This window comes from Mustela nigripes, chromosome 9, assembly GCF_022355385.1.
Source record: "Mustela nigripes isolate SB6536 chromosome 9, MUSNIG.SB6536, whole genome shotgun sequence".
NCBI classification, from domain to species: Eukaryota; Metazoa; Chordata; class Mammalia; order Carnivora; family Mustelidae; genus Mustela; species Mustela nigripes.
The window spans coordinates 8,657,850-8,682,646 of record NC_081565.1 but is presented as its reverse complement, the minus strand read 5'-3'; the positions used below and the strand labels follow the sequence as shown (position 1 = coordinate 8,682,646).

General features: G+C 48.9%; 1 protein-coding gene across 1 annotated transcript in view; it reads left to right on the top strand.

The window, feature by feature from the left end:
• The window catches only part of MVB12B (multivesicular body subunit 12B), a 176,413-nt gene that overhangs the window by 55,600 nt on the left and 96,016 nt on the right, over positions 1 to 24,797 (top strand). Inside the window, exons 4-6 of the mRNA XM_059410797.1 lie at positions 173 to 269; positions 8,233 to 8,362; positions 11,954 to 12,076. Of these exons, the coding sequence (XP_059266780.1) occupies positions 173 to 269; positions 8,233 to 8,362; positions 11,954 to 12,076 (350 nt within the window). The remainder of the gene's footprint in view (positions 1 to 172; positions 270 to 8,232; positions 8,363 to 11,953; positions 12,077 to 24,797) is intronic.

The window sequence follows — 24,797 nt, the reverse complement described above, 5'->3', positions numbered from 1 at the left end:
CCGAGTCCCCGCGTAGCCGCTGGGGAACATTAAGTGGCACCTACTCTAATTAACCTGCTGTCGTAAAGCTGCATGAGTCATTGTGTTAAATATGCATCTCGAAGCCAAAATGGCAAACCCACCACAGGGCTGTTCAGATTAATAGTCTGTATCTCTTTTCTTTCTTCCCAAGAGTCATTTAGGGAACGTGTTAGTGGATATGAAGCTCATTGACATCAAGGACACTCTGCCTGTAGGCTTCATCCCAATTCAGGAGACGATGGACACACGTGAGTCTCCCTTTAGTACCGCTCGTCACAATGGGACTTTTCTTCCTCCAGGTATATTTTTAGATGGTTTGTATGTGCATTTTTCTTCGGGAACATTTTAGGGGGCCTTGCTGCACTCCCGTGACTAAACCCTCCTGCTCGTGCGGTGTGCCTGACTTGGTTCTCTGAGGAGTTTGCGGCGCTCTGGGAAGCAGCATGTAAATGAGCAGAATGTCCTTTTCTCTTAGAACGGGCTCCCTGCTGACTCGGCTCGCTCAGGAACAGACCAGTGAGACTGGTTGCCGTCCCCACTCGGTCCATCCTCTGGTGTCGCAGAAGCCAAGCTTAGCACAAGACCCACAAACAAAAGGAAAAAAAAAATCAAAGACGTCCAAGGAATATAAGTGCAATAATGTCCTTATTTTTGGCTCATGGAGCACACAAGAAAAGCCAGAACCAGGAAGACTGTGCCTTAGAGGACACGGGCTCGTATTTGAGTGACTGCTCTGACCCTGAACCTTGGCAAGCAGAAGCAAAATCACTGACCGGCCAAAGCTTCTTCAGGATTCTGGAGGGATCTTGTCATACCTGTCGGTTCTGAAATCGTGCCGGAAAACCTCTGGATATTTGAGCCTCCTCATTCTGATTTAACTTAACTTGTTTTATTTTTAATTACTGTCACCAATTTTAGGATGGCCCCAGCAGTGAAGCAGTACATGAAAAACAAAGACAAGGAACCCTTCCTTTATTACACATGATTCATTTATGAAATCCTGTATCTCATTCTCTGTCACGCATACCTTGTGTTTCCATGGTTGGCCCCATTTTGGATCCATAATCTGCTGTTTTCTCGCTAGCATTTCATACAGACCAGACTGGGTGTAACTACACAGAAGCCACACAGCCGTTATTTTCACGAGACAAGCTGAGTCCGTTGTATTGCATGTTTTTATTTTCTTCATAGTCCTCTCACTTTTGGACATTGTGCTTTTACTTGTTATCCCATGTATCAGCTACTACTCGTGCTAGCTGACACGTGGTAGGTGACATACCAGACCCTAAGCCTGTGGTAAATGCTTTACGTACCTGATGTCACTGGCTCTCCAGGGGACCCGCGTTTGGAGATGGGTGTTGTTATACCCATCCCATGTGAGGAAAGTGGGACACAGTAACTGCTGAGGGCTTGAAGAACTTATCCACAGTCACTTATCTGGAAGCGGGGGCATCGCGAGAGGACACACGGGAGTCTGACTCTAGCCCTAGCATTAACCACCATGCAGCCCTGTCACGGCATGTGGTTAAGTGCCTTTTACAGATAGATTTGATGTATTTATGCATCAGGTGTGGTTGGTAACAGTTCTATTGAGATATAATTCATATGCCATTAATTTACCCATTCGAGGTATACAATTCAGTGGTTTTTAAGGTATTCACAGAGTTGTGTGACTATTACCACAATTGGTATTTTAGAACATTTCATCACACACCCACCCCTCAAGAGCCCTACACCCATTGGCCATCACTCCCCATTTCTCTCTAACCCTCCCCTATCAACCCCTTCCCAGCCCTGGACAACCACTGAACTCCTTTCCCTACGGACTTGCCTATTCTGGACATTCCATGTAAATGGAATCCTACAGCATGTAGTCTCTCGTGATGGGCTTCTTTCACAAGGCATAAAGTTTTCAAGGCAGGTCCATGTTGTGGTGTGGGTCAGTACTTCATGCCTCGCTATTACCAAGTCAGAGTCTGTTGTACGGACTCCTGCGTCTTGCTTGTCCACTCAGCTGGAGGATATTCGGGTTGCTTCCACTTCGGGCTGTTGTGACTAGTGCTACTGTGAATGTTCACCTTCAGGCCTTTGTGGGGACATGTGTTTTCATTGCTCATGGGGCCAGACCTAGGAGTGGAACTGCCAGAGTCTTATGGTAATTATTTACCTTCTAGAGGCGCTGCCAGACTGTTTTTCAAAGGAGCAGCACCATTTTACATACCCACCCACAGTGTGGGAGGGCACCGGTGAGTCTGCGTCTCCGCTGACACTTGTTACTATTCTGTCTGTCTTACTGGGCACGAAGTGGTCCCTCGTGGTTTTGACTTGCATTTCCTGATGGTTAATGGTGTTGAGCAGAGTTTTGTGTGCTTGCTGGCCATTTGTATATCTTTTGCAGAGAAATGTCTGTTCTGATCCTCTGGCATTTCAAATTGGGTTGTCTTTTTTATTATTGAGTTATAAATATTTGAACATATTCTAGATATAAGCCCTTTCTCAATTATATGGTTCGCAAAATTTTCTTCCTTTCTGTGGGTTTTCTTTTCATTTGATGTCCTTCGAAATACGCAAGCTTTTTATTTTGATGGAGTTCTGCTCATTTACACTTTTCCTTTGTTGCATGTGTTTTTGGTGTCATACCTAAGAAAGCATTGCTTAATTCAAGGTCACCAAGATTTATGCCCATGGTTTTATTTCCTGAGGGCTTTATTTTTTTTTTTTAAGATTTTATTTATTTGACAGAGAGAGATCACAGTAGACAGAGGCAGGCAGAGAGAGAGAGAGGGAAGCAGGCTCCCTGCTGAGCAGAGAGCCTGACGCAGGACTCGATACCAGGACCCTGAGATCATGACCTGAGCCGAAGGCAGTGGCTTAACCCACTGAGCCACCCAGGCATCCCTTCTGAGGGCTTTATAGTTTTTGCTATTACACTTCCATCTTTGCTCCATTTTGAGTTAACTTCTGTGTGTGGTGTGAGGTAGGGATCCACCTTTCTTCTTTCACATGTGACGGTCATGTCGTTCCAGCACCATGTGTTAAAAAGACTGTTCTCTCCCCCGTGGAATTGTCTTCGCATCCTTGTTACAGGAAATCAGCTGACCATAGATGCGAGTTTGTTTCTGGACTCTGACTTCTCTTCCATTGATCTGCGTGTCTTTCCTCATGCCAGTAGCACACGGTCTTGATGACTAAGCTTTGTGGCAGGTTTTCATACCAGGAAGCATGAGTCTTCCACCCTCATTCTTCTTTTTCAAGATTATTTTGGCTAGTCTGGGTCCGTCAAATTTCCATCTGAACCTTAGGCTTAGTCCACTTTGGCAAAGCAGTAAGCTGGGATTTAGATAGCATTTGGTGTCGAATCTATAAACCAGTTTAGGTATGTATCGATCTTGAAGGATTTTCTTGTGATGAGTTTCTAAGTACTGGAGGCTGCTGGGTCTTAGGTCCTCTACAGTCGGCTCCAGCCTTCCTCTACAAATGTCTTCCTCATCTTCAGGTACCCCCTACTTTACCCAAACTGAGGCACTCACTGTGTACTCTTCGCCCTTGTTTCTTTCCTGACTCTACTTGTTTGTTTTGTTGTTTTTTCCCCTGTCTGAAAAGCCCTTTCCCTCAACTCTGAGTGTCCACACTTCATCTTTCAAGGGTGAGCTTTAATTCTGCCCTCTGCATGAAACCACCTCTGACCCTCAGATACCAGTTTCTAGCAAGCCCTCTCTCTCTTCAACAGTCAGTGGGGATTGATGAATGCCTCGTGCAGGCACCTCAGGCTTTGCGAGAGAAGGCGGCTGACTGAGATGCCAGCCTTTCCTTCCAGGGGCTTAGTCCGGTGGGTGACTCAGCCCTGCAAACAAGGAGTTGCCTCACAGTGTAATCAGAGCTCTCTCTCATCAGTCAGAGATCAGGGACTGTCTGCCTTCTTTGATGCTTTCCCTCACACGCAGCACAGCACACATTCAGGGGAAGGAGGGAGAGAGGGAAGCGCCACAGGTCACAGTGGCCAGAAGCCAAAGGAAGTAATAGATTCTGTCTCTTACTTCCCACCCCAACCCTGACGGGACGCATGGCAGCTTGGCCTGGGGGTTGCAGGGGAGAAACACTTGGAATCCGCAGTCAGACTCACCTAAGATTGAGTCTGGCTTTGCCACTCACAGCTTTAATGCCCCCAAGTGAATGACTTCACCTTCTGGGGCCTCAGTTTCCCTATCTGTAAGATGGGGGGATTGGTATCTGCCTCCCAATGTTGCTTTCAGCTTGCGTTTTAGCCACTTCCATGTTTTCTGGACATCCTCACTACTTACCTTTCTCTTTGAGGACGAGATCTGTGTTTAACTCATTTGTGAATCACTGGAGACACCTACCACACACGGTGCCTTGCTCAGAGGATGGGCTCCATAAAGATAAGCTTTATTATCCTCTCTTGCCAAATTAACTTCCAGAAATACCAGTTCACGATGCCACTAATGATACAGGCTTGTGCCTATTTTCCACAGGCCTGCCAGCATAGGTTTTAAATTTTTATTCAGTTTTACTATTCTAATTTTATTTAATTTTCATGTCATCATTTATTAGCAAGACTGAACATTTTCGCAAGGTTTGCTTGCTGCCTTTGCTTACTCTTATATGACTTGTCTGCCTGGGAACCAAAATTGCCTCGTAGACTTGTATTAATTTCTTACTTGTCCCTCGTGCTTTTCTTAGTTTCAAAATTTGCATTGGTGTTCATTTTTGACAACTAATTGACTTATAATGTCTTCATATTGATAGACTCTAGAGCCACAGGGGATTCCCCATTCTGCATTTTCCTCTTAATTTGTTGAACCAGTTAAGGGAGGAGGCCCAAGGCCTCCTGCCCGGGCCTGTGGTCTAGTTGTGTTGGGGCCCCAGTGGTCCTGGGTGGGAAAGCTCTTCCCCATGATCGTTGTTCCCTGTGGACATTCTGAGAGCAGGTCCTGGCATCACCCATAAGTATCTTATCACACAAGGAGGGTGGGTTTAGGGCCGCCCGTTCATTTTGGGTTGTATGGTCATTTCCTAGAGCCCGTCCCCAGTGGGGAGGGTAAGCGAGGCTGACCGGATAAACCCATGGTCAGCTCTGTGCAGCCTCAGTGCCTTAAGGCCCTCATTTTATAAAGTCAGCCAAGAAGATGAGACTCTTATAATGAATATAAAATAGTTTGTTGCTATCCACACAGTATTTAAAAACTGGAAGACTGTTTGTTTTAGTAAAGTGCTGTATCCTTTCTGTGTGTTCATTAGCATGACTGAACACATTTCTATTGACTCTGTATAATATGTTTACTTAAAATTAGGCCTGTTTAAGCATGTGTAATTAGTGGCTCCTTCTACCCCGAGTTGCTGTAGACGGAGGAAAAGAGCAAAGAGCAGCATGGCAAAAGCAAGTAAGAGACCTGTTTCCATTTCTGTGAGGGAAGGTCTCACCTTCTTCACACTTTCCCAAGTCAGATCTTACCAGCTCATATTTTTGAAGGTGCACTGTTGGTACGGATGTTTTCCCCCAGGATACCCTCCCTGGCTCATAGGGTACAATGTCTGGGGTCTGGATTCAGGACATTATTAGTCATAGCTCATAGATCTGATCTAGCCCTCAGTTTCCTTGCCTGGGAAAAGAACCCACCAAGTTTCTGAGATTCTACCTGGCTCTTTAAAAAACACCCTCCCCTCAGTCAGCGATAAGACACCACCACTGACCGTAATCTCCCTTTGGTCAAGCCAAGACCAGTGGCGTGACTGTCCTTCCCTCCCCGCTCGGTGTCTGATTTGAGTGTGCTTACTTCCTGCCCCGGAAGTGAAAGGTCTTGAAAGTCAGTGCCAAACGCTGACATAAATTGTGCACTGGAGGCTTACTGGTAATTCTGATGATAAGAGCATTCGTGGCTATGCTCTACTGAGCACTTACTATGTGCCAGGCGCTGGGCTAGGAGAAGCATATGATGTGTTATCACATTTCATCCACCTGATGTCCCTTTGGGGTAGGGTTTTAGTAAGTCCCTTTTACAGATAATGAAACCTATCAGAGAAATTAAGTCATTTGCCTAAGATGATAGAATTGATGGTGGAGTTGGGACTTTAACCCAGGTATACCTGACTCATGCATCCAGTGGATTGGAATTGATTTGAACTCATATTTAAAAACCACAAATGAACAACAACAACAAAAAATACCTGGTTGGTCAGCATTGGAGTTCGCTAAATCACCAGCTCATTTCTTTGAGACTTACTAAGTAAGAGCAAAGAATCATGTATCTAGCTTTCCTTTCTGGTACCGAAGCTTTTTCAGGGAGACCAAGTAGTTGAAAAAGAAAAGTTACTGTTTACGTAGAAGAATTCCAGCTAATAAATTCCAGAAGGAATCACAGAATTAGAAAATCGTGTGTTGGAGAGGATGTGGAGAAAGGGGAACCCTCTTATACTGTTGGTTCGAATGCAAGTTGGTGCAGCCCCTTTGGAAAACAGTGTGGAGATTCCTTAAGAAATTAAAAATAGAGCTTCCTTATGACCCTGCAATTACACTACTGGGTATTTACCCCAAAAATACAGATGTAGTGAAAAGAAGGGCCATATGAACCCCAGTGTTCATAGGAGCAATGGCCACAGTCGCCAAACCGTGGAAAGAACCAAGATGCCCTTCAATGGATGAATGGATAAGGAAGATGTGGTCCATAAACACCATGGAGTATTATGCCTCCATCAGAAAGGATGAATACCCAACTTTTGTAGCAACATGGACGGAACTGGAAGAGATTATGCTGAGTGAAATAAATCAAGCAGAGAGAGTCAATTATCATATGGTTTCGCTTATTTGTGGAGCATAAGGAATAACACGGAGGACATGGGGAGATGGAGAGGAGAAGGGAGTTGAGGGAAATTGGAAGGGGAGGTGAACCATGGACTCTGAAAAACAATCTGAGGGTTTTGAAGAGGTGGGGGGTGGGAGGTTGGGTGAGCCTGGTGGTGGGTATTAAGGAGGGCACGGATTGCATGGAGCACTGGGTGTGGTGCATAAACAATGAATTCTGAAACACTAAAAACAAATTTAAAAAAATAAATTAAAAAAATTTTTTAAATCACCATTTTGAAAATTTTAATGAGAGTATGGATCTAGGCAATGGTCATCAGGGGATGAAAACACTGCCCAAAGAGTGGTCGTGGGGGTCTTCACAGCCCACGTTACCAGGCCGACCCCACCAGAACCCCCACAGGGTGGCAGAGCTAGACGCCGTGCCTCATGACAGGACGCCACTGGACATCTGTGCACCGCCTATGAAGCCTTCCTACCTAAAAGAAATAATCTAACCTGCATCTCATCAAGTCTTTTGCTCCAACTGCCAGTTCACAGGAAATACAGGCTAATCACCCAATTTCAGCAACATTCCGGTGACCTGAAGGAAAGGGGAGGGAGAGAGTTTGTTACAGAGGAAGAAGGACCTAACAGGCCTACCAACCAGATCTGGGGCATAGACGTCATTTCGATCTTGATCGAGGCCAAGCCATAGTTAAATGGTATTTTGGAGACAATGGAGGAAACTTGAATGTAGACTGTCTGCGGGGTCATGCTAAGGAGTCATTGTTCATTCAGTTGGGTGTGATCGCAGCCTGCTGGTCGTGTTCGGACAGACTGTCGGCCGTGGGTGCTTCCTGAGACATTGGTGGGTGACATTACCTGGTGTGGGGATTCATTGAAATCCTCCAGCAAGACTTGCCAGCAAGCAGCTTGTCTGCTGTCCATAATGTTGAAACTAGATGCCGGGAACAAAGTGGGTTCTCCCCACTTTGGGGAATGTGTGAAAATCTCTGTAATAAAAAGTAAAAAAGAAAAGTCCACGTGGCATAAAGTGTTAATACTCAGGGTGTCTGTGTGTCTGTCCCTGATGGCATGAGTGGTGAACAGACCGTGGGTATGGGCTTCGGAAGCCAGCCTCGTGGGTTTTTTCTGGCTCTACATGCCCCTGGGAGCCCTTCCCGGCAGGGAGGACTGGGGTCAGGTCCCGAATGCAGGAGCGGGGCGACTGGCGCCCACTCTGCAGTCACAGCCTGGGCACCCTGTGGAGGGCAGGAGAGGCTCAGCCCAGCGACTTGGGTGGCTAGTTGCTCCTGCCGCCAGGAAGGGGAAGTGACGGGAGACATTCAGGATAGAGATGCTGGCATCTCTGGACGACTCACACCTTTTCTTGTTGTCCTTTTCTTCAGAGGAATTGGCTTTTAGAAAAAAGAGGCTGTGCATTAAATTTATCCCACGGGATTCAACTGAAGCCGCAATCTGTGACATTCGGATCATGGGCCGGACCAAGCAGGCCCCTCCTCAGTACACATTTATCGGGTAAGTCTTAGTCACACAGATGTCATCTCTTCTCTCCGACGAGAGAGAGCTCAGGTCACTCCCTGGGGTGAGACTGTGTGACCCACAGGGCTCTGGGCCACCTGCGTCTCCAGCCTGAGCTCTCATCGCTGCCCTTCCCGCTAATGCTGCTGCCAGGCCAGACCCCGAGCTCTTGACCTCTCTGTGCCTTTGCGCGTGAAGCTCGCTCCTTTCCTTCCCTCGTCCTTCTGTGTGCTCGTCCTTCAGGCTCCTCGGGTGTCCTCTCCTCTTTGCCCGCTCGGCCTGCAGTCTTGCATTGCTTCTTCATCCCCGCTAGGGTTTGAGGAACACCTGTTTGTACCCCTGGGCCAAAGACCCCGGATATGATGGTCAAGGAGCCAGCAGAGACCAGCTCTCTTGGAATTGGTATTCTAAGAGGGGAGACAAGCAGCAAACAAGAAATAAATGAGTGAGACCATTTCAGTTCGTGGCAAAAATAAGACACAGCAGTGAATGGAGGCTGCTTCAGCGAGGTGCCGGGGAGGTGGGGGGTGGTGACATGGGGCAGAGGTGCAAATGCCGAGAAGAAGCCAGCCGTGCAGAGATCTGAAGGCAGAGCCTTTTTGACTCAGGAGAAGAAAAAATGTAAAGATGGGAATGGGTGTGGCTTGTTCAGGAGCAGAGAGCAGAGCGGTGTGGCTGATGTGGGCGAGCAAGGCTGAGTCGGGCGTTGGGGTGAGCGGTTAGCAGGGCCTCATACAACACAGAGGCAGTTTGGATTTTATCCCAGGCACACTGGAGAGTCGCTGGAGGGTCTGAGTCAGGAAGAAACATGAGTCTCATATGACTACGTGATAATTTCTTGTGCACTTTTCAGTCTGATGTTCATCTTCCCTGAGAAGCAGAGGGCAACTGAGGGCTAGGCCCACTGTGTCTTGTTTTCCCGGTAGCCCCAGTACTAGGCACGGGCCCAGCTCTGTAGCTGTTTTGTAAATAAGAAGTCCAGGGAATCTCAGGATTTCACTTTGGACTCTTGTAAGTGACCAGAAACCCAACTCAGGCTGGCTAAAGCAAAAGGAAGCATTCGTTGGCTGGCCTAATAGCGTTCAGGGGCAGGATGGCTTCAGGTGTGGCTTGAGCTAGGTGCTCAGAGGACATCACTAAGATCTAGTTTCCCCCTGTTTACCTCCTTGCTCTGATTCCATAGGGTGGATCCCATTCTTCTACATGTTCTCCCTTGATGAGTGGACTAGTGGTGGTGTGGGAGTTCTGCCTACTTTTCCTTCAGGTTCAGTTTCTGAGGCAAAGAGCAAGTCTATGTTCTTGATAATTCAAACGGGTTCTAGAATTTAGTCTAACTGATATTGATTGATCTCACTGAAGTCCTGTGCATTGTCTGAGAAACCAGAACTGAGCTAGAAATGGGATTGGCTCCATTGGAACCCAGAGGCTAGGACTGAGGGGTTGACTGCCCCCCAAAATATGGAAGGAAGAAGGCAGAGTCAGAAAGAGGGGTGAGTGGATGCTGGATGCCCAGAAGATTAGAGATACTCATTACATTCAGTCAACTGGATGTTGAGTCTCTCAACTGGAACTGAAACTCAGATCTCTCAAACTAATCAGTCCCCTAGATGGCTTTCAGCATCCCTCTCTCCCTGGCCAGCTCTGCAGGTACACCCCAACCCCTTGTCCCCATGGGTGTGCTCCCCTCCTTGGCTTTCGCAGAGGCCTCTGGATCTGGGTTGTGCTCTGTTTTGCTTCTTGCTCACTTGAACCCAGATTTTCACTCTACAAACTGGGCCTTTCTCCGTGGGCCTTTTGCCGTGGGTGATGGCCTGGAGGTGTGGTGTTTGTGTGGAGGTCCTGGGAGCAAGTGTCACGGGAACAGACGGTTTTCATCCTGGGGCACGATAGTTCCTGGAGACCGTTCAGCTGTGGAATCTAAGTGCTCCGTCTCCGGATTCTGTGATCCCTCCCTCCACACTCCAAAGTCCTGTTTTGCAACATGGTTTAAACTAATTATATAAAGAGCATTACAGGAGGAGGAAACAGTTAAGAGAATGACTGTACTTCAGGTACCTAGAAGCAGCCATTTACATATAAATAGTAGAAACCAACAATTTAATAATGAATTTTTAAAGTCTAATTTCGTCACTATGTGTATTTTTAATTACTAGCTATAGTCCTTTAAAAGACTCAATTTTTAATCATTTTAAACAATTCTAAAGAATAGATTGTTACCATATGTCTTGATAATCAAAACTAGAACCTTCTTTCTCTTATATCATTTTGAAAAGATAGCTAAATAAAACATTTTTTGTATCCTCTCGGGGCAAAAAATTCCTTTTCAGAAGAAGACAATTCCAGTATTATTTTTAAGGAAGGAAAAAGGACAATGTCCAGAACTCTGAGTCACTTTTTTTTGAAAATGAGCATATACATTACTCTGTAAGAGTTCAGGGTTGTCGGCTGGGGGAGACAAACCTTTGGCTGAGGATAGCCCCTCTGAGGCTGGGACCACGGGGCCATCGCTGAGGTGTGATGGAATCAGCCATCTGATGAGCCGTGATCGTGGTTTAGAATAGTTCCTGAGAAGTTACCAGACGTCTCCACTGAATAAATCTGCCCTCATCGTTTGATGAAATGCAGTTCTATGGGGGCAGCTGAGAAGTTTTAAGTTGGATGTGGCTAAAATAATCCCGTTCTAGTTCCTAAGACCAAACCTGTCTCATAAACACTCCTAACCAGGTGGAGTGGCACATCAGGGAACAGGAGACCCGATGTGGCATCTGTTGAGTCCTTTTGTGGCTGCTCTTGTTTGTAGTGGTTCATGGGGCACATGCCTCAGGCTTTGTGGTTTGAAGAGGTCTCACCAGCTGCCCCTGCGAATGAGGCCAAATGCAGGTGACATCCAGGCCGTAGGAGTTTATCCAGAAGTTGGGACGTGTCCTTGAGCAGGGTGGAGCTAATTCCCATCACAGGGAAAAAACCTGGCACAGGGGGGCACCTGGGTGGCTCAGTCCTTAAGGATCTGTCTTCAGCTCAGGTCATGATCCTGGGCTCCTGACATGGAGCCCACATCAGGCTCCCTGCTCAGAGGGGAGTCTGCTTGTCCCTTTCCTACGTCCCTTACTCCTGCTCATGCATTCTCTCTTTCTCTTTCAAATAAATAAAATCTTAAAAAAAAAAAAAAAAAGGCAGATGCATCCATTTGCCCATTGTTGCCCCCATCTGTCTCACCATAACCACAGAAAAGACTTGAAGTGGATTATTACAGAATTACGCATCATGTAGTGGCAAACTCAAAAGAATTTTGAAGACTGAGAACAAAGGAAAGTGTCAACCGTGTAGTAGGAAGTTGCTGGCTCCAAGGGCAGGTAAAGAAGATGGCAAGTCAGAGAGCCTGCCTTGTTGGGACAGTCGACTTCACATTAGGCTCTGAACTCTAACACCCAGACCACAAAGAGCGGTGATAGAATGGATCTTTGTGGGCAAGAGTGGTCTCCCGGGCATTCGAGGCTGTGATTCTTCTAACTGAGCTGGTTTGCTCTGTTGCTCAGGTAAATGCTTTGTGCTGGACCACGCCGTGACAGTTTCTCTCTTCTCCCAAAGGGAACTGAACAGCATGGGGATCTGGTACCGAATGGGCAAAGTACCGAGGAACCATGACTCATCTCAACCCACAACGCCTTCCCAGTCATCAGCTGCTTCCACCCCGGCCCCCAACCTCCCCAGGTGAGGCCTCATCGGTGGTATCTGGTGCTGTTAGGCGTGTTACAGTGATGTGGTCTTGGGTCTCACTGAGTAATGTTTTGAACACTTCCCCTTAGCATCTACTAAAAACTGCGGAAGCAATATACTGCTAGAGAAGATTTTTTTTAAATTTTAAAGATTTTTTTAAAGTTCCAGTTAGAATGCTATCTTGTACCCGTATTCTATCTTGTACATATTCTGCTCCTAAGATGGCAGAATCTGTGACGTTCCGTTGGCTTTGCTCTTCTAAAGAGCTCATAGCTACACGCAGACATGTGACTTGTAGCCGCGTGGTTGGGAACACTGGCCATAAGAAGGGAGAATTTCTTCTCTGCCTTGGCCAACAACTCCTCTGAGGGCTGGTAAGTCATTTTGTTCATGTGCATATCATTTCTTTTCTCACTGAGCTACAAACTAAGAAATGGGTAGTTTGGGTATGGGAGAAGAGCAAGGAAGCTTTCAGGAGGTGCTGGTTTCAAGAATTCCACAGAGAAACTTAGGTGAGCAAACTGGTCACCTGATTTCAGTTGTAATAGAGGTAGTCGTGGTCTCTGTGAAAAGCAGGTGGTTAAAAAGCATCCTATCAAATGAAAAAAACACTTACCTCTCAGCACTGACTTCTCGTGGTGAGCACTGCATAACGTCGAGAATTGTCGATTTCCTGTGTTGTGCACCTGAAACTAATAGAACATGTGTGTCCACTATAGTTCAATAATGATAATAACAAAAACCCGGGCCTTACTATAGTGAATTATTTGAGGGCCAGAAACAGCAATGAGGGATTACGTTTGAGAAAGGCATTACAAAAATCAGTAAAACAAGAATTGGCGAGGCCATGCTGTTTGGGGCGGGATGTAGCATAACCGAGAATGCGTCTAAAAGCTCCCACGTGGGTGAACGGAGATGAACAGTGTCTGTCAGAAGCAGACTGCAGGACTCCTCCAGAGCCCCACAAATCCCACCACACACCAGGAGGTACTGAGGAGCGGGCGGTGTGGCCACCGGGTCTCTGCGCGCTGTTCCCCTAGCTGAGCATCCGCCCCCCTCACAAGAGCACCACTGCCATGAGCCAGGAGCTCAGGGGACGCCATCCTTTGGGACCTCCCGCCCCCCCCCCCCCATAAAGACAGTCTGGTCTTTCTCTTGATAGTTCCGCAAACCCACTGATACTTGAGCTTAACTCCTCAGAATTGCCTGGAACTTGACAAGTAGTTTTTAGTCTCGCTTTGGCATGAAGAGGCAGCAAGAGCTGGTGAGCTGCTCAGAGTCTCAGGGTGACCGTGGCGTGTCTCCAGTTTAGGGGTACAGGACTAACACAGCTCAGGTCAGCATTTTCATGGTCCTTTCTCAATACCCAGCACATCGGCACAGCTGCGGTCACTGTCGCCTGTGCAGGGGGTCAGCTCAGGCCCATGGCCCATGCCCAGGGTCGGCTCAGGCCCATAGCCCCGGAGTGGTTACAGCTGCTGCCTATTGACATCACATGGTCTGGAAGGGCCTAAGCTTGGGCCCCACCTCCGGGCAGGCTGGAACTTTCTATGGAATCAAGAGCACCGCTTCTCCCAGTTAAAGTAGGAAGCACAACCTCTCCAGAAGTTTGCCAGGCCGAAAGAGAGCACAGTCACTAGCAGCTGAAGCGAGAGGGCCCGAGAACACAGGCCACGGGAAGCCGAGCGAAACTGAAGGTAGTACGTCCGAACAAAAGGTTTATAAGGTTTATATATTTTATGCAAAACCCTTGCTGTACAGTTCGTGGTTTACAAGGGCTACAAGGAAGTTGGATCAGTTTTGTTTTACTTGCCAAATGAAACAGATGTCAAAATAGCCCATATAAAGTGTATTCCTGGGGCACCTAGGTGACTCAGTTGCTTAAATGTCTGCCTTTGTCTCAGGTCATGATCTCAGGGTCCTGAGATAGAGCCCCGAGTTGGGCTTCCTGCTCAGCGGGGAGTCTGCTTCCCCCTCTCCTCCCTGCTGGTGCTCTCTGTCGCTATCTCTGTCTCTCTCTCTAATAAGAAATCTTTAAAAACAAATAAAATGTATTCCCGTGTCACTGGGTTAAGTCCACCGGTTTGCGGAAGGATAATTAAATGTTATATTAATGCTTCCGGCTAAACTCCACCTTCTGTCCCCAGCTTTCCTCTCTCGCCAGTCAATCCTTTCCAGGTGGCATGCACGTCTCTGTGAGCCTCCTAATGTATGGAGGGAAGGGAGTGTTGTCTTTGCTTTTTGTATTTTCCTATCCAGTACCTTTGACTTAAAAAAAAAAAAAAAAGAAATGCTGATGCTTCACTCAAAATTTCCACTGCAGATTTATGAAACGATGAGCATCTTATTTCCTTGAGGCTTTGGGTCTGTCCTCTCCTCAGCAGAGGAATCAGATAGCTTTCCCTCCGGTGGTGGTGAGCTGTGGGTGATGCTTGTTTTCCTGTGTGGCGGTCTGCAGTGGGCCCATCGGCTGAAGGCTTCCAAATCCAGCTCCCGTGACCTCCTCTTCCCCACCCCTAAGCTTCAGACTTTAAACTGGTATTCTCTTCTTCCCTTGCTTTTTCATGTTGCAGTGTCTTTGCTCATGTGGACAGCCATACGATGGTGTGTCTCAAATCCCGTGCCTTAGATGGCGGCTCAAAAGCCTCCTCTCCCAGGAAGCCTTCCCTGAACACCCTGGGGTTGGATCTGGGCGGGGTTTTCTCTTCCAATGCTGCTTCTCAGCCATCATGCCTTCACCGTGGGTTGTGGACACGTTGTGAACTCCCTGAGGGCAGGAACCCTGTCCAGTGCCTGTTACCTCCTAGCGCTCCGCCCAGATCCAGACACGTGTTCAGTTTTGCAGCAAATGCTTCTCCAACAGCCTGGGACCCTGTGCTGCAGGTCCACCCCCTGCCCCGACTACTGAATCTCTGAGCACTCCTTGGGTCCTTTTCTGACTAGAGCATAAGCATAAGAAATACTTCAAGTGTGGTCTTTTGTGTGGCCACGGATCCAGTGGCACAGCGGGGCTAGAGAGAGCGTGTGCGGTGATGCAGCGCCCTCTACTGACCAGATTTGGAGGTGGCCAGGAAGACTAACGTGCTGGTTCCCAGCAAGGGACAGCAGGCCCTTTGCCCAGCAAATCCCTGGGTGGGGGGACTACAAGGCACCAAAGGAGGGGACAGTAGCAGACCTTGTTGCCTGCTTGAGCTCAGGCTTTTGTCTCAAAAGCTAAAAACCTGTGCTCTACCTCTATTGCTTATGTTGTTACTCATCTTTCAAAGAATTCCGGGCCGTTTTTTGGAGAGCTGTTATCCCCAGCTTATGTCAGGCAAAAAGAATGGTTGGTTTAGTGGACTTTTCCAGAGTTAATGAGTCATCACCTGAGGACCCCCAGTCCTCTCCAGAGGCAGATGCTGGCCCCGGGAACAAGTGCCTCCTGCCTGTTTCCTTCCTGTTGTTGCAGAGAATGCTAATTCGGAAGCCAGATCTGGGCTTGTCCTTTCAGAATGGTTGGGCCGCTGGAGAGGTGAGGGAGCCCCTTGGCTGTATCCAGTGAATCAGATGCAGTGTTCGGTCAGGTCCACGGCAAAAGACAGGATGACGTGTCTCAGCAGAGCTCTTCTTCCTTGGCCAGTGACGCTTCGTCTCACATGCGTACGTCTCTGCACACATTTCCTGACCATTTCCAAGCAAGACGGGCTTGCCACCTCCCCCAGGAGTGGGGAGCCCCTGTTTTCTCTCTGGGTCTCCGTGCTGCTCCACCCTCTGCCTGTCTGCTCCGCACATCCTGCGCAGCATAGACTGGCCTTGGGGCTGAGGCATGGTCCCCTCTCCCCATCTGTTTGAGCTCAGCTTTGCAAGACAGCCTGGTACACACAAGCAGACAACTGGTGTGCGGATGCGGGCTTTTCTGATGCTCTTCCATGCCACTGCCTTGGGACAGAGGGCAGGTAGCGGAAGCACCTTCGCGCTTCAACCAGAGCGGGTCCCGCTCTTCCCTCTCGCACCAGGTCTCACATACGGTTCTGCTGCTGCTGGTTCTGAGGTTTAGAAGAGCTCCGGGAGGCAAGTGAACTCACAACTGGAGTTCACCGGTTGCCACAGAGTGTGGATACTTGAATGGTTCCATGTCGTTCCGGGAGGGGGCCTCTGGTGGACCGCTGCCCCCTGGCTTGCTGAGCAGTGGAAGCAGTGGCTTGATAAAGACATCAGAGGCACGCTTATCAAATTTGCAGATGACACAGAGTCATTAGGGAGAGCTGATGTGCCGAATGACAGAATCAATACTCAGCATTCTCCTTTACAGCTAGAACACCCCGCTGGAAGCAGAGGATGAAAGGTGATGGAAGAAAGCCTCATCCCCCACCCCCACCCCCAGGTTTAAAAAAAAAATCAGTTGCACAAGAATGAAACCGAGGACCCTGGCTTAGCAGTGATTTGTGCTCAGTGACCAGGTAGGCCCCAACTGGGATTGTGTGGAATGCAGCCTGGTGTGCCCAGTGGGGCACATCGCGAGAGGTAGTGTCCTACTCCTATCAGGTTCATCGGGAGGGGCGCGTCCACTGCTACACACCACCCCGTAAAAGTTAACCAAACTGAGCACTGACTTTGGGGACGAGGAATCGCTGCAGGGCTGCCGGCCCCAGGTGTTCCAATGGTCAAGAGGTACCCGAGAGAAGGGTTTCCAGGTGGGAGTGAGTCGTTGGCAGCCCCAAGAAGACAAAAAATTAGATCAAGTGGACTGAAGTTTTAAGGTGGTAGATTTAGGCTTAACGTGTTCCCCCAAAATGGAGAAAGAACTCTCCAAAGGCAAAAATCCCGTGGCGTTGAAGATGTCCCGCTCAGAGGTGGTGCCCCCCAGCCCCTGCCGCAGGCAGCATCCAAACAGCGTTTGGCTTTTTCAGAGCTGCTGGCGTTCTTCATAAGCCTTATTTAAGAAGTGTATCTTGTCCCCAACCTCAAAACGGCAGGCTCCCTCGGCATCTGGGTGGCTTAGTCAGTTAAGCATCCAATGCTTGATCTCAACTCAGGTTTGGATCTCAGGGTTGTGAGTTCAAGCCCCACAGTGGACTCCACATTGGGTGTGAAGCCTACTTTAAAAAAAAGACTCCACAGACGTCTGCTGACACCTTACCGAGGGTGCCTCCAGGCAGCTGCGGTGGGAGGGGGTGCAGCACGGGGAGCTCGTCACCGGGGCCTGCACGTGTGGCTTTCCGTGCTTCCTCGTCATCTGACTTGTGGCCGTGGTCCCCTTCCGTTCACCAGTGCTGCGGTGTGGGTGTGTCTCTGAGCTGTGGAGGGCAGTGGGGCCCCCTCCCTGGGATGGAGGGCACAGGGGGCCCCCAGCGGTGCTGCCATGGATGTGTATTGTGCCCCTTTCTAGGTCCACCTGAACTAGGTAGTCTAGTGGACTCCGGGCTCAGGCCGGCCAAGGAGAGGTGGGACGTATGGTTCTAGGAGCTCCGCTGTGTCATTCCCCTTGGCCTGAGTCTTGCACATTGTGCTTCTGGAGGAGGAGCTGCCCCCTCAGGCTGCAGGCACATGTGATCCTGCCCTGACATTGCCCACCACCACCACCCCCGCCCCGGGAGAAAGTGTCATCCCCACCCCCACCCAGAGCCCCAGAGCACACGGTCCTTTGCCAGCAGTTGAGACCTGCCCCCTGCCCTCCGCCTGCAAGGTTCAGCCTCTGGGGAGCCTCTCCCAAGTGCCAGGCGGGGCTGAGCTTCCCTTCGAGGCTCCTCGTGCTGCCCCGAGTTGTTGCAGGAATCTCCTGGTGATTTGTCAGCTCCTAGCGAGTTGTCAGTCACAGGTTCCAAAGTCTGTTTCTTAGTGACAGACATAATTGTACTTAACTTTTTGCGTGGATGTTATCAATCTGTGACAGATACTCTGGGAAATGGGGCATTTTGATTGCAGAAGATCTGTCACAGGCGTTTAGTCTTTCTCCCAGGGACACCAGGATTCAGTCACAACTTTTGCATGTCGATGTCAGGTTTAGAGAACATAGATCCTTGCTGACCTCAAAAATCGCTCCGTCACTCCGATCCCAGGGCTGTCATCTGAAAGGTTAATGGCTCTTCCTCAAGGAGAGAGACAATCACACCGGGAGGATCTGGAATTCAGGCCGTGCCCGCCCAGGCGTGCCCCCCATCACAACCGGCGTCAGAGGCCCGGAAGCCGCTGCACGATGTCCCCCACCCCGGCCGCCCGGACCCCACCTTCCTGGGGACGTGGGATCACCTCTCTACTGGTCAACCCCGGAGTAAGCCAGCAAGTGGAGGCGGCCTCGGCACACCGGCTGGTGTCCGGTTGTCTAAGCCTCCGTCAGCACTCAGTTATGAGACGATCTTTATGCTGCAGAGGACTTGTGTCACCTGTCCTGTTGTGGCAGGATTGAATGGCACCTGTCAGGCAGGCCGGGTTCCCCTTCGAGGTGTTTGCCGCCTGTCCCGAGGGGCGGAAGGCTTGGCACTGGAGGTGCCGCCTGTCAGGAGGCGTAGCGGATTCCCTATTCAGGTTTAATGGAGAAGGCTCAGCCCAGGGGAGTGGAGGGAATTCCAGAACTGAAAGCTCTTCTTTAAGGTCCCTCAGGGTCATCTGTGCCCTGTTTCAAGGTGAGATTAGAAGCCAAGGGCCCAGTCCAGTGATCTTTGATCTTTTTCCTCCCCCATAACGGTAAGCACGGTGTGTCCTGGATTCTGAGCTCACACCTGTAGGAACAAGAGACAGGTTGGAGGGGGGGCGGTCCGTGAGTCCCTGGGGAGCACTCTGCCTTGGTCCCTCCAAAGGAGGGCTCGGGGCTGGCCGTCCCAGCGGGGCCCTTCAGAGCCACCCACCCCCACAGGGCGTGTCCTGGCAGAACTGTGGGTCTGGCTTCACTTGGGATAATTAGACTTCCTTTTCCTTCACACAAAAACCACACAGATTTTTGTTTATTTAACTTTGAAGATGGGATACACATTTTCATAGCCTTCCTGGCTGCATTACCCCTTTGAAGATGAAGACTTCCTGCAGATGTTTCCACGCAGAGGTCTGCTGTAGACTTGAGTTCCCCTCACTCTGCCCCTGGTACCTTCCACCCACTGCTTTCCAAAGTACCAACAGCCAGGGGTGCCTCAGAGAAGGGCCGTCTGCGGGGTGGGACCTGAATACGGATTTAAATCAAATGTAGGTTCCAGGTTGTGCTTCCAGGGTCTGACATATTATTTCAGTAGCTCACCTTGACGTTCTTTGCCTAGAACTTTAAAGCCCTGGGTTGCCTGCCATCCTGTTAGGATTTCCAGATTTCCACATGTTCTCTTTACTTTCTGGAACCTTCACTGGCTTCCTATTATCCGACATACCTCTCACATTACCTTGTATTAATCAGATGATTCTCTTCTTCACTCCTGAGCACCTCACCCTCCTTCCAGAACCGTCTCTGCTCTGGCCATTGCTGTATATCTTGGCCTGTCCTGCTGCTGCCCTCCGGGAAGGGGCAGACCAGACTCCAGAATGCAGAGGCTTGGTCCTGTCCACCTTCCAGCCTGGGATAGCTTTCGGCCCTTCTAGAAAGCCCGGCCCAGACTGTTTCTCCTCTTCCCCTCTTCCAGTTGCTTGCACCAGACAACTCGGCATTTCACATTCTCCTGTCATTGCTACATATATTTATGCTTGGTCCTCTGACCAGATTTGCTGGCTTATTGATGACAGGGATTCTATTTCCTTTCTGTCCTTTAATGCTTTAGAAAAGGCTAGACATACAGAAATACAGATGATAACATTGTATTCCCAGGCATGGCAGCTCAGCGAGTACTTTGAACCCTGTCCTCTCAAGTCGGTGTGTGTTCAGTGGAAAGTGCCTGGTCCCAGAATGGCAGGGACCTTTGAACACCGGGTTTTTGGCATATCTCTTGAATGTATAAAGTGAGCTGGTTTAGATACATACGACCAGGTATTAATCTATTGATCTGTCCCTCCTTCCATTGATTCTGCCAGCCAGCCAGCCAACAGAGACTTACATTGTATCTGTTAAGTGTCCTGCACTTTCCGAGTGCTTTATAAATAAGAACTCCTTTAATCCTCATAACAGCCCTGTGAGTAGGGTACTGTCCTCACATCCACTTTAGACCAAGGGGATGAAATCCCTTTCCCAAGTTCATGCAGCTACTGAGAGTCAGAGCTAGGATTTGAACTCAAGCAGGTGAGTGGCCTGGGGCTTACATACTCCGCCCCGAGGCTGCTGGCCACAGAGTCACCGGCTGGGAAGCAGCCACCCAGGTGTCCCAGCCGTCTCCACATGCGGCCACTGCAGGCTCCTGGCCAGCAGCCTGGAGCCATGGACTGGCCAGAGTGTGCCCATGTGGGCGCGGGGGAGCCCACTGTCTTCTCCAGGCTCCACGAGGTCTGCGTTCACACCCTTGTAGGAGACCCGTGAATGCTGGCCCCGGCCCCATCTGCCCAAGCCAGAGAGGGCAGCTGAGAACAGGTACCCAAGGGGGTCCTGGCGGCGCAGCTCCCGGCAGCGGTCTCTGAGCCCGCGATAAAGTGGGGTTCCAAGCGGTGTGATGTATCCTGGCTTCCGGGAGAGCGGCGTGAAAGAGACCTGGCGGGGAGGGTTCAAAACGCTCGTGTCCCTGCACTGCGACCGCTTTTGCAACAGTACCCAGCTCCGTGGCGGTGCCCGAGCGAGGCTGAAGGGGGGTTTCATCAGAATGCGGTTTGATAGTGTTGGATATGAGTGATGAGTTTAGGCTGAGCAATACACTTTTTGGTATTAATTTTTAATACGGCTTCTTGGGAAGTCAGAGTTTCTACTTAATGAAGAATTGACTATTAGTCAATACAGCTTCCATCCCTTCTTTGCTTTCACTCGTACACCAGATTTTGACAAGGTAGTTGCTGCTCGTAAATGCGGTTATCTTTGTAGTTTTTGTGACTCTGTGAGTGTCTAATTTTTCTTGGTGGTTATGACGGTTATGCGCGCTGCTTGGCGTTGTCCCGGAAGCAGGGCCGTAAATGTGGAGTGATTTCCTCCCGTGCCTGCTTCGAGGGTGCACGCGGGCTCTTTGTGTACTTGGTTTAAGCTCCAGGGTTTGGAGAAAGGCCTTTTTCAGGATTATGAAAATAGTTTTCCGTGTGTCAGAACAGATTTATCAGTTCACTTTAGGGTCGGTTTTGTGAACCAGACCATTTAGGGGAGGATATTTTACCTTTTATCCGAGTGGAAGCTGACAGTCTATTTGCAGGGAGCACTATGGAATATTTCACCTGGGTCTCTCAGTGTAAATCTAGCTGCCGAACAAAGTAAAAATGGGCATTAAGTGAAATTTCCCACTATTTTACCCACCCCCCAAACCCCCACCCCAGTGCTGTTCTATTTCGAGGCAGGCTTTCAATTATTAATTTGGATATTTAATAAAATCCTGTGCTTGCAGTAACTTTTAAAAAGACCCCTTGAATTTTATTTGGGTCGGGTTTCTGCCCATGGGTAGGGTAGCGTTCAACTTGAGTTTCTTTTCTTAAGCAGATGTTTTGTTTCCAGTTGAATGATAATGTTAACAATTATTAGAATAAATAAAATTATCGTGGTCATTATTTCAGCTGCAATTTTTTGAGCATCATGTGCCAGGCATTGTGCAAACACTTCATAGCTATCATTTTAATCTTTATAACCATGCAGTGAGGTGCATAATGGGAATGAGCGAAGCCTTTAAGAAATAAGCAAGCCTTTAAGAAATAAGTGGGGAGAGGTGGCGGCAGGCCCAAGGGCAGAGCTTCGGGACGCAGAGGGGTCAGGACTGGAGCCTGGTCCCACCATCCCTGCCTGAGTATTGGGACTTCACCTCCGTGTCTCCTACGGCCTCACCAGGGACCAAACGTTAGCCAGGAGCCATTCCGGACCACGGTTCCCATCGCACCTCCTTATTCGTCATTGCTTTATTTTGCTAAATAAATTGTTTTCCACGGCTTCTGAGATTGATTGAGCAAGAAGGAGAAAAATGTGCCTTTGATTCTTTGTTAGGGTTTGTTGTTTTCTGCTCGGACTGTTCCTGCCCACCCTGCGCTCTCACGCACGTAGCCTTTTATGGATCTGAGTTTAGCAGTCTCCCTGCTCTTGAATTTTGGGAAAGCGGATATTTTAGTAGGCTGGAAGAAGATGAAAAGCTAGAAGTGCCCATATGTTCCTTGTTTTTAAAAGTAGGGTCAGTGAGGTTTAGAGACTCTTTAAATATTTCAGTTTATAAGATTAGACTAGATCATCTGGAATGGAAGTGCGGTGCCCTGGGTCCCAGACTTCGCTTTTTTCTTCATTTCTTTTATATGGGAGGTAGGTGTTTGGGCATGGCAGGGTTCAAGTGTAATAAAACTTAAATGCAGTGAATAAATACCACGATTTGGAGTGTTGCTGCAGCTATGAAGTTAGTTTCCTTTCTTTTTCTTTGTTTCTTCTTTTTTTTTTTTTCTTTAAGTAATCAGGGACTTGAAAAATAGCCGATTGGTACGAGGATGGTGTAACTTCACTGAAAACTCTGAAGCTTTAAAGGAATATAGTTTTTGGCATTTTTCTACAGAAGCGTTTTCTTCGCCCGGTTAAATCTTCACGGGTCGACATCAAGCATCCATCCTGAAGTGTCTGAGTCCTTTGAAATTGCACCCACTTGTGCATTTCGTTAAAACCACTCCAGCCTCTGCCTTCATTCTCTCTTGGAGTAGGGTTGGCAAATCTGTCACGCTGCTGGTTTGTCTCAATCCCAAGAGAACCGCAGAAGCCAGGGTTCAGAGCATCTGCCTAGCCCAACCCCAAGTTCCCGACAAGGGGCCCACAGAGGGGACTCGATGCCGTGCACGTAGAGAAAGGCTGGTTTGGGACCAGGTCTCGCCTCCAGTTACAGTGCACCCAGCACTCCGCACTTCCTGCCGCGAGGCAGGACAGACAGCCTTTTACTGCCTTGGGTTGCCCCACGCGAGGTCCTGGGAGACACCTGCGTGAGGGAGGCCTGTGGCCACCAGGACGCCCAGATGGGAGGGACCTGGACCTTATGGTTTTCTGGGGATCCGCCCTTGCCCGCCGAGAGTAAGCGGGAGCTCTGTGCTCGCCCGCATGTCCTGTCATGTTCATTCACTCTCCATACCTCTTCGATTCTAAATTTCAGGAGTAATTTGTCACTTTAGAGGAGGGAGTCATTAATAACCATTATTTAGAACTGTCGAGCCTTCCTCTCTGTGTGTGAGTGTCTGAGTTAAGCATCCAAAAAATTGGCCTTGTTGGTGGCAAACAGGGCCTCCATGTTGACAGATCCGAGGCTGTCCCACCCCCACCGGCCTTTCTCACGTTCTGGTTATTCCAAGTCTGTCTTTAATCACCGAGAGGGTGGCGGCCGAGTGGTTGAAGCCCGTCCTCCTGGAATTCATTAGTATTATTACCAAAGACCGAGTTGTAAATTGTTGATTTTTTTTTTAACTGCTTGGAAAAAATTTCTCCTTAACTATTTCATTTTAACGTGCTTTCAAAGAAAAAAAAGGAAGAAAGATTTTTCTCATCAAATATTTGAAACGAAAATAGTTCAGAAACCTTGACTTCAGATCTCACCGGGTGTGGGCTGAGGGGTTGTCCTAAAAACTGAAACAGCGTCTCAGCCACCCTCAGGCTGTGGGGTGGGGGCCCCCAGCAAGAACCCCCCAAACCTGCCGACCGTGGTTAAAAAGAATTGGCATTCCACGTATGTTAATGCACATTGTTATTCTTTAACATTAAAATTCCTCTAAAGCAGTAATAATTACTGTTAATATCTTTCAGTGGAAACTTACAGTAAAGGAGCAATAGTAGAAACAGTATTTAAGGGAGAGCTGCCGGCGTGATAAGAATGCAAATAAGCGTTATTAGCCTAATGATTTTGCCGTCGCCATGGTTGTGCGGCAGCAGTGTTGTGAATATGTCATCCGGCACCCGTGAATTTGGAAAGTGTGTCAAAACACAACTTCAATTAGTTTGCTCTAATTATGGCTCTGGAGAGTTTGTAACTACATCACTCCTCATTAAAAGAGATTTTCTTATATGGATTAATGTAATATACAAAGGAAAGTTTCAAAGTTCCCGACGCCGTTTGCTCCCGCAACGAGCAGGCTCAAAGCAGGGCTGAGGGATCCTGGGTCTGCTGGTACCCCCCACCCCCCACCCTGGCCAGGCCTGGCGGAGGCAGGGGACAGAGCCAGGGTGAGGGGGTGGGGGCCAAACCAGGGGCTGTGGCCAAGGGGGCCTGTGCTGCCACCGCACAGAGCAGCTCATCCCTCTGTCTGGTAATTGGCCGCCTGCTAAAGTGGCCATTGCAAACAGTTTTGACGACTGCCACAAGAGGGTAAATGAACCCATCTCAGGCCTTTAAACTGCTGATCCGGAACTGTGGGGGTGTCCCTCATTCACAGCACCTGTGGCGTCTGGAAGCCAAAAGTGCTCACAACCTCCCATGGCCACGTGCCATGTGGGAAGCCAGCCTTTGGTCCTGTCCTGGGGCCTTGCAGGAGATTTCATGGGAAAATTTATTTGGGGTCCTGCAGGATCACACCACCTCTGTGAAATGTCAAATGTCTTGTCATGGAGTGAAAGAGTATTTTAAGGAAATGTTCTCGCTTGTCTAAGCTGCTGGGTAGGTACGGATGCTGCTGTTGGGGGGCGGGGCATGCCCGGGTGGTTCGGTCCCTTAAACCTCCAACTCTTCGTTTTTTGTTTTTGTTTTTTTAAAGTTTT